Consider the following 9,163-nt stretch of genomic DNA (forward strand, 5'->3'; position numbering starts at 1 on the left):
GACCAACCAAGTCCACTGTCGTTGTCGCTGTGCGCTCCGGCGTGCGATATATGGGTTGGGCTGCGACACCTCTCTGGATTGAAGACACGTGGCACGAAAGTGCATCCTACGGCCAAGGAACACATCGCTCCTGGATAGCTCAGCGAGATCGCTATACTCGATTCCTTCGGTTGGCTCAGCTCCGTTCTACGCCGGCTTGCTCGTCAGGGAGGCTGCCGGCGATGGAGGAGTGCGACGAGGATGGAGACGTGGGCGCGAATGCGTACCACGGGGCGATGGCCTCCGCCACCACGTTGTGGCACACGCGACGGCAGGTCGGCAACATCTCAGACTTGTGCGCCGCTGCGCGCGCTCCCTCCTTCAACTACGGCTTGCCTGAAGGAGAGTGAGCCGGACTTCAACGCCAAGTTCGCACTCGCGCGTCAGGCAGCTGTCTCCCAAAATAGAAGACGATACATTAAGGGTTTGTTCGTTTCTGTCGGATTGGTGGGTCGGAACGATTCCTGACCGGATTACTTCTCTAATTTATATAAACTTTGATTAGCTGGAACGATTCCGGGTGCAATCCGACGGAAACGAAAAGGCCTAAGTAGGGAGATGCAAGCAAGCCGGCGGTGTCACCGAACTATCCAAGAAAGACATGTCCCTTGGTCGTGAGATGCGCTTCCGTTCCGTACCACGCGTTTTCAATCCGGAGAGGAGAGGTGCCGCAGCTCAACCCCTCTACGGCAGGACCGTTCAGAATTTTTCTCCAAGGAAGGGAGCACAAAGGCAGCAAGCAGACTAGGAGAGAACAAGTTTAAAAAACACCGCAATTAACCAGCTCACCCTGGCTAACCCACCACCACCACCACCATACCAGGAGAGAGAAAAGAGAGAGGCGCCTCCACTCGTGACTCGTGAGTCGTGAGTAGTGACTCGTCTGGTCTCCCCTCTCTCGTCCGTCTGGTCCTCCCGTCCAGAGGCGTTCTCTCTCCCTCCCCCTTTCCTCTGGTCATCGCACCCGTCTCCCCGCTCTGACTCCGCCCGCGCCGCCGACTCCCGGCACGGCCCCAGGCTTCATCTCCGCCGCCGCGCCGCCTCGCTCCGATCGACCCCCGAAACGCCGGAAACCGTGGGCTTCGCGAGGTGCAATTTCTTGGGCCGCGTCTGAGCTTGATTCAGTTTCTGGAAGCGGCCTGAGCTTGGGATTTGATCCGGGTAGGGTTCTGGTGTAGGTTTTTGGTTGGTACCTTGCGATTGATTTGGTTTCTAGGTTCCTCTGGCGAAGAAAGATGGTCCGATTTTGCGCGTTTTTTTTTTTTTTCGTTTTCCCCCTTTGTTTCTCTGGGGCGGACCGGGGCTTGATGATTTGTTGGAGAGCGTGCAGCTTTCGTGTTACAGCTGCTTGCAGTTCCTAGAATTTAGCTCTTAATTCTGACGCACTCTTGCTGTGCAGGTTGCCTCTCTTCGTCCAAGCGGTAGATAACATAACAGTGCGACAGGTGAATTGCAGAGAGAAGGGGGGCATTTGGTCGCTGTATGATGGCGGAAGGCCCCAATTTCGCTGGCATGATTGGAGGCCATGACAATGGTGGGGATTTCTGCGACATGGCATACTACCGGAAGCTCGGTGAGGGCTCAAACATGTCGGTAGACAACCTTAATAGCATGCAGACCAGCACACATGGTGGCTCCATTGCAATGTCTGTGGACAACAGCAGCGTAGGGTCCTGTGACTCCCATACTAGGATGCTCAATCACCCTGGCCTCAAGGGACCTGTCGTTGGCAATTACTCGGTCGGCGGGCACAGCATTTTCCGTCATGGACGGGTGTCTCACGCCTTGAGCGACGATGCGCTGGCACAGGCGTTGATGGACCCAAGGTACCCGACTGAGACACTCAAGGATTATGAGGAGTGGACGATTGATTTAGCTAAGCTCCACATGGGAATGCCCTTTGCACAGGGCGCCTTTGGAAAGCTCTACAGGGGTACCTACAACGGTGAGGATGTTGCCATTAAGCTTTTGGAGAGGCCAGAGGCAGATCCGGAGAGAGCCGGGTTAATGGAACAGCAGTTTGTGCAAGAAGTTATGATGCTTGCAACCTTGAGGCACCAGAATATTGTTAAATTTATTGGAGCATGCAGGAAGCCAGTGGTTTGGTGCATTGTTACGGAGTATGCCAAGGGCGGATCAGTTAGGCAGTTTCTGGCAAAGAGGCAGAATAGGTCAGTTCCACTAAAACTGGCGGTTAAGCAAGCACTGGATGTTGCAAGGGGGATGGCGTATGTTCATGGTCTTGGCTTCATTCATAGGGATCTTAAGTCAGATAACCTCTTGATATCTGGTGATAAATCTATCAAGATAGCTGACTTTGGAGTAGCTCGGATTGAAGTAAAAACTGAGGGGATGACACCTGAAACGGGAACCTATCGTTGGATGGCACCGTAAGTTGAACACTGACATTGCTGGTGTTACTTATTAAAATTAGAAGTCACATCATATATTGAACATTTATGTCAATCAATAGTACAAAAATGTGGGTCAAGTAATTGCACATATACTTTTTCATATACTGGACATTAAGGTGTTTGCAGGTTTCTCGTATGATGCTATCCAGGAATTATTTTTATGCATAGCTTTACTACTTTTTTGGCTTTATTTACCTGTTTAGCTGCATAGGAATGTAAATTGATGCTTTGTCTTTGAATGTTAATTGCTCTAAAAAATACTGCCTGCTGTAAACTTTATAGAAACAGTTTTTTCGCACGAGTGACCAGTGTTAATTAATAATTAGTAGCTTTTGCACCAGTGTTCTAAAACAGTTGTTGCACAGTAGTTAGGCCCCTTGTTTACCCTCTAGATTATATAATCCAGCTTAAATAAGTTAAGAGACAAACAAACAACACGGGTCATAATCTAGATGTCTAGATTATGATAATCCATAAGCAGGTCATCAGGTGCTTATATAATCTATAAGCTGGATTACATAATCCTGGAAGGAAACAAACAGGGCCTTATTTAGAGATGGCAATGTGTACCCGAAACCCGAAACCCGATGGGTTTTTACCCCATTAGGGTACGGGTTTGGGTCAATTTTCATACCCATGAGTTTGTTAATGGGCATAAATGTATGCCCGACGGGTTCATGGGTACGGGTTTGTTCCTATAGTACCCAAACCCGTGAACCCGTGGGTTTTTTAAACCCGACCAAACCTAGTGCATATTGTCATTTTATTTTATAAACAAACAACAAACTTATTATCTACCTATTTACTTCCTAATTTTTATCAAATAGTGAATGTATAAGTAGTTGGTGATAGTGTTGCTTGCTTGCTATTATAGTTATTACTAGCGTTATATATGTGGTGGATGTATAACTTAGTGCATGTAACTTGATTATACAACTTATTATTTATATTTAATTCTCTCTACTAATATTTTTATACCAAACCATGAACTCGTTATTCATTACATAAATTTTGGACAATGATCTTATTAATCATTATGATACTTATTGATTATAAAAATAATAAGCATATTGGAGATAAAAACCCGCGGGTAACCCGTGGGTACCCGCAAACCCGATGGGTACGGGTTTGGGCAAAATTTCAAACCCGTCATGGGTACGGGTTTTTTAGTGGGCGTAAATATTTTTCACGGGTACGGGTTTGGGATAGCAAAACCCAACGGGTTTGTACCCGTTGCCATATCTGGCCTTATTGTAGGTTGTTTTACCTCTATATTTTTTAAGCCAAACTTCTCTTTTTTTACTAAGTTCGTAGAAAAGATAACATTCACTAATCCATAATTACCAAAGCAATGCACTTCAAAGTTCAAACACATTTCATGGTGGATTTAATGAAACCAGTTCGATTTAATAGGTGTTGGTACTTTTTTTCTATAAACTTGGTCAAAGTTAGATAGGTTTGACTTAGAATAAAATTGAACAGCGTTTGGAATGGAGGGAGTAGTAGCTTATGTATTTTGTTATTTTACTTTTGTAAGTTTGATTATGATGCTTTGGGTGGACTGTATAAGGTCCAGCTGTTGGCCGAATGTTTTCTTGTTTGAAGCTAAGTCAGTCATGCATACACAATTGACAAGTTGTAAAAGGACTGAAGATGTTTACATATTGTTTTTTTAATCTTGCAGAGAGATGATTCAGCACAGGCCATATGACCAAAAAGTTGATGTCTACAGCTTTGGCATTGTGCTGTGGGAGCTCATAACTGGCATGCTCCCTTTTGCTAATATGACAGCAGTGCAGGCTGCTTTCGCTGTGGTGAACAAGGGTGTCCGCCCAGCTATACCCCAGGACTGCCTGCCCACCCTTGCTGAGATCATGACCAGGTGCTGGGATCCAAATCCTGATGTCCGTCCGCCATTCACTGAAGTTGTGAGGATGCTGGAGCATGCTGAGATGGAGATCCTGAGCACTGTCCGCAAGGCCCGATTTCGGTGTTGCATGTCCCAACCGATGACTACCGACTGAATCAAACAAGAGAGTTGAAATGAACTCCATGGAAGCGTAATTGAGTGTATTTATCATGTGTCCAAACTTCGCTCAGCTGAAGTAGAAAGCACACCTGAGTTTATGGCTGTATGTGTGTATACTCAGGTGTAAGCCTTGTTGTCTTTGAAATATTCCTGCACTTAGAAATATACCTAGTTCGCGTTTTCAGACTCTTGAGATGTTTTAGGGCTAGTCTATGTCCTGTCGAAACATCATGCAGGGTTCCTATTCTTGTAATGTTCTTGTGATCCTGCTACTGGAATGTGCCTCCTACTGGAGGTGGTCTGTTCATGTTATAACCCTCCTACTGGAATATGCACAAATACTTCGTTGCTTGAGCATATAGCATGTATAATTTCCTGACAATGAATTGTTCCAATGGCAATAGTTCTGATAGCGTCAGTCCAAGCTAACATGTAGAATTTGGTCGGGACTAATAGAAAATAGTATTTTTCTTTTTTTTCCTGGCTAATTGGCTACATTGAGCACAATTCTTCAGGGGGTCAGTGGAAAAAAAGTTAACAAAGCAGTGAGCGGAGGAAAACGGTGACAATTTAGGAATCTCTGTAACTAGCTGTAGTCTGTTTAACTGAAGGTAAAAAACAAAGCTAACTGAAGGTAAAACAAAGCCTATGTCTCTAGCCTACCATGCTGTACAAAAGGGCCCAGTGTCAGACTCCACATAAGAGGTCTGAGCAACAAATGCGGAGAGGCTGCTTTGAACCTGTGGCTGCAAATATTTGCATAACTCTTATTCTCTCATCCCTGAAATGGCTTCAGAAATGGGCCCAGCTGCTGCTCTGGATTAGTCATGAATGGAGAACGAGCAATCACCCGCTTTCCTTCAAGAGGCCTCCCACTTCCGCTGTTTTCAGCATGTCCTCTTCGATCTTCACAGGAGCAGCGGGAGCATTATCAGCAGCATCAGCATCTTCAATCCTTGGTTTATTTTCTTTGTCATTGGTTTTTTCCAATTGAACTGCCTGTGCAAATGCGTCCGACATACCAGTCACAATATCCACCGGTGCACTGGCCTGCACCTGCTTGCCAGTATCGGAACACTCTGGCTTCTGTTGTTGCCTGTCATCTAGCATAGCTTTCTCTCGTTGCTCATAGAAGTCGAAGTCCTCAAGGATGTTTGTCTGGGCTTCATGGTTCTTGAAGATGGCTAACATCTGGAGACCCTGCTTCAGTTTCACCTGCAAGTTAGCTTGTTAAGTTAATGGAACTATTGTTCAAAAATTGCCCAGAAACATAAAGCTAGATGGGAACTATGTGCATCAGTTGTATTTGCACCTCCTGCGTGTCCCTGCTATTTGTAACTCGCTTGTTCTCATTGTTCTCTAGGATGATGTGCCGGACAATGTTGTTTGGGACATCCTTAACAATGTGCCATTTGACAGGGAATTGGCCATTCCATCTTTCATTCTGCCAGTAATCAACACTCTTGTCAAAATTGACAGGTCCAATCATCTCAGCCACACCGCAGAAATGACCGCTGCTATTAACCTGCAAAAAAATAGTCGTAAATTGATAAGTCATCTTCGTTTAGCACAGTGACCAACTCCAAGCCAAATCATATGGTAACCGGGCACTCGTGGGCATGGAGATTGTCCTGTTTCTCCCTCAGTAAGAATGCAAATGGTTAAAAAAATATAACGATAAAGTGAATAACCATACCGAGAAAAACAAGAAAATAGGACAATGATCTTCCTTCGCTTTTGCCTCATGATAACCAGCATTTAACTTTCTGTTCCCTCTGGGAGTGCTGGCCCAAACATTATACTTTATGCTCTTGTGAATGTGATCTTCAGTGTAGGATTTTATTACATAAAATCTGGCATCCTTGTACTCAGTCACAAAACCAGGGTGGTTGTATTTATCAGAATCAGCTATTGGCAAGACATTCTTATTTTTGTCTTCGGTTGAAGAGCTCCCCACTTCTTTCCTTGTTTTGGTGGCCCTTGGGCCACGGCATTGCTCATTCAGAAAGTCAGGAGAGCACTTCTCATCCTTGAAGGTACCGAATTTGCAACTAGCAGTGCTCCAACTTTGTGTACTGCCTCCAAATTTACCACCTTGCTGGAATGCCTTGTGTGATCCAGAATTAGACATGGACTCCTGATGCTAAAAGAATGCATGCCATCAGTTCCAAAACAACAAAACTGGCATGGAAAGTGCAGGGGAAGTATAATTAAAAATCCATCTAGTTATAGAACCATGTTTGGATCATAGTCACTGATATATCAATTCACAAGAACATGCTAGAATGCAATTAAATGACCACATACCATTCTAGAAGTCAGGGGTATGTTTCCTTGCCCAAAAAATCCAGGAAAACTACTCGGTTGCATTGGAACTGCAACAAATTTCCAAAATGGAATGGGAATTATACAGTAAAAGAAATCAAATTTCATATATACTATAAACAGCCACAAAGGTATCGACAAAATGAATTCTTACCTCCGTTAAAAGAACCAAAAGGCTGATAGAAGCTAGGAGTCACTGAGTAATGAACTTCGTCAGGACTGTAATACTGGTGCATAGGATAAAATTGAGATATTCCAGTACCAGGACTTGAATATCTCATGTTTGGAGAAGCAGGTGGCTGGTAGCAAGGCCTTGACAAGGGGCAGAGCAAAGAGAAATATGTATGGCTATCTCCAATGGCTGACAAAGGGGAATAAGCTCCATACGTCACCTGTGAAATGTTTGCATATTGAGGAGATACATGAGTAACTAGTTTTGCAGTAAAATCACTTCAGTAAACATGTTCAAGAAAATTAAGAAACAGGTTTACAGGGTATGCAGCATCAAGTCCCTCTGCACTCACAGCATATGGGTATCCCTCCCATTGATCCAAATGGTTCGAGTATCCTGTAGATGAAGTCATGAAAGCAAAAGCTTAGATCAAGTCAAGCAGAAAAAACTATCATGGGGGCTAAATAATAGGTAATTCTTATAGACGTAAATGCATGAATTTGTCTTTTATTGGGGGGGGGGGGGGGGGGGGGGGGGCAGATTATAGTCAGACCATATTATGCAGCATTAGTGCATTCTATCTTGTGCAACAATGTACAGGTAGGTGTAAGCATCAACACAGAGAAACAAAAAAGAAGTCTAACCTCCAGAAAAGGGTGTGTGTGGCTGAGAAACATACACATTGGGCTGGTAGCCCAACTGTTGTTCTCCACCTTTACCCTTACCCATAAAGCTAGCTTCCTCTTGAACACCTTTTGGTGACATTAAGGAGCCTGCACCTTGGACGACAGTGGTAGATGTGCTTTCATCTTTTGTCAAAAGAAGCTGACAGACAAGAAACATATCAAACTTCATGTTTGGCAAAGACGAAGAAAACAAGGAACCAGCATTACTGTACTACTATAACCTCTTCGGCACCCACACTTGTGGAATGCTTGTTCTCAACTACAGTCTGTGGTTCCGATGGCACCATATGACCTGACGAAAAGGAACAGCCATGTGTAAGTTGAGTGAGCAGTATAAGGTGCATTGTGATGAGCGCAAAGTAAACCAATAATAGGATTAGGATGCCACTAACATGCCAAACCACGCACGAACTGGTTAAAGAAGTTCTCATGATACTGAATAAATAAACAAATACGGGTTCCGATTTCATGTGCATAGGACATCGGCGACGAGCTCCCGTTATACGCCGTGCAGTAAAACAATGCCGGTTCTTCAGGGAAGACAGAAGAGCACTTGAACACAGGGACACACACACCATGAAGCGACGACACCTATGTATGGCCGAAGTTTCACAAGTCCTAGACATTTGCTCAAACACAAATGATCAAATGCCCTGGCGGCGAAGCATCTGGAGTAGTACACAGGAACTCCCGTCCCGTCCCGTCCCTTGAAAGCTGATGGCAGGCGAACTTCACGTCGGGCATGGGGGTTCGAGTTCGACGACTGAACTCGAACCCCTCCGGAATTTCGGACAAATAAGCTACCGCTTAGCACTCCGCCAAACGAACAATCCGGCACGAACTGAGCGGAACCAAGCGTCCATCGGACAGAGTAGCGTTTGGAGTTGAGAGATCACGGCGGGCAAACAGAAGAGACCTCTCCTTACCAGCGAAAGGAGAGCCCAGTCCAGTCCTCCAGGTCCAGACGGATACCGTCTCCAGCAGAAGCGGAAGCGGAAGGAAGAGGACGCCTGCGAGAGCAGTGAGTGAGAGCTGGAGCTCTGCGGCGGCGGGAGGCGTGGTCGGCGAGCGGCGGGGCGGTGCTGCGGTGGCGAGAGCCCAGCCGATGCAGGAGTTGGGGACGGGAGCGGAACGAGGCGAGGGAGAGTGGGAGACCGGAGACGGGGGTTTTGCGAGTGGTCTCTGAACGAGTACTGAACTCGTGGGTGGCCCGTGGCCGAGTAGAAAAAAAGGTGGCTGCAGACAGTTTTGCGTGATTCTTCATGTTTATTAAACGTAGGATCGGACGGGCTGGAGAGATGGCATCCTGGATGTCATTTTATTAGCCACCCAAATTAGGTCCAATCTAGTACGTATGCTGGTGGGTTAAATCCCGGTCGAAACCAACGATTGAAACGCTGGATTTTTTTTCTTCTTCTTCTAGCGCGGCTAAATCCTTGGTAATTGAACTGGACGTGTTCTGTTGAATTCATTCGTACGTTCTTAGTAATTGAACCAT

The 9,163-nt window shown here is 45.6% G+C and overlaps 2 protein-coding genes across 7 annotated transcripts; one reads left to right on the forward strand and one right to left on the reverse strand.

Annotated features, from left to right (window-relative positions):
- Positions 1-662: 662 nt before the first annotated feature.
- Positions 663-4,864, forward strand: LOC100284719 (uncharacterized). 2 transcript variants are annotated; one of them, NM_001413065.1, is made up of 3 exons: positions 663-1,200; positions 1,439-2,429; positions 4,138-4,864. In NM_001413065.1, the coding sequence occupies exons 2-3, from the start codon at positions 1,522-1,524 to the stop codon at positions 4,475-4,477; spliced, it is 1,248 nt and encodes a 415-aa protein (NP_001399994.1). In that variant the 5' UTR covers positions 663-1,200; positions 1,439-1,521; the 3' UTR covers positions 4,478-4,864. The 2 variants fall into 2 exon arrangements, with proteins under 2 accessions (NP_001399994.1, NP_001399995.1); NM_001413066.1 differs by having other exon boundaries at positions 663-1,128.
- A 70-nt stretch (positions 4,865-4,934) lies between these two features.
- On the reverse strand, positions 4,935-8,898 carry LOC100381631 (uncharacterized). Of its 5 annotated transcripts, none has more exons than XM_035964886.1 (10): positions 8,592-8,895; positions 7,887-7,957; positions 7,624-7,804; positions 7,332-7,375; positions 7,070-7,199; positions 6,962-7,003; positions 6,790-6,857; positions 6,179-6,625; positions 5,795-6,007; positions 4,935-5,697 (listed from the first exon to the last, which is right to left on the reverse strand). In XM_035964886.1, the coding sequence occupies exons 2-10, from the start codon at positions 7,950-7,952 to the stop codon at positions 5,329-5,331; spliced, it is 1,560 nt and encodes a 519-aa protein (XP_035820779.1). In that variant the 5' UTR covers positions 7,953-7,957; positions 8,592-8,895; the 3' UTR covers positions 4,935-5,328. The 5 variants fall into 5 exon arrangements, with proteins under 5 accessions (XP_035820779.1, XP_008668274.1, XP_008668272.1 ...); XM_008670052.4 differs by having other exon boundaries at positions 7,299-7,375; XM_008670050.4 differs by having other exon boundaries at positions 6,179-6,619; positions 6,962-7,199; positions 7,299-7,375; positions 8,592-8,898.
- Between the last annotated feature and the right edge of the window lie 265 nt (positions 8,899-9,163).

The sequence above is a fragment of the Zea mays genome, chromosome 2, assembly GCF_902167145.1.
Source record: "Zea mays cultivar B73 chromosome 2, Zm-B73-REFERENCE-NAM-5.0, whole genome shotgun sequence".
Taxonomy (NCBI): domain Eukaryota; kingdom Viridiplantae; phylum Streptophyta; class Magnoliopsida; order Poales; family Poaceae; genus Zea; species Zea mays.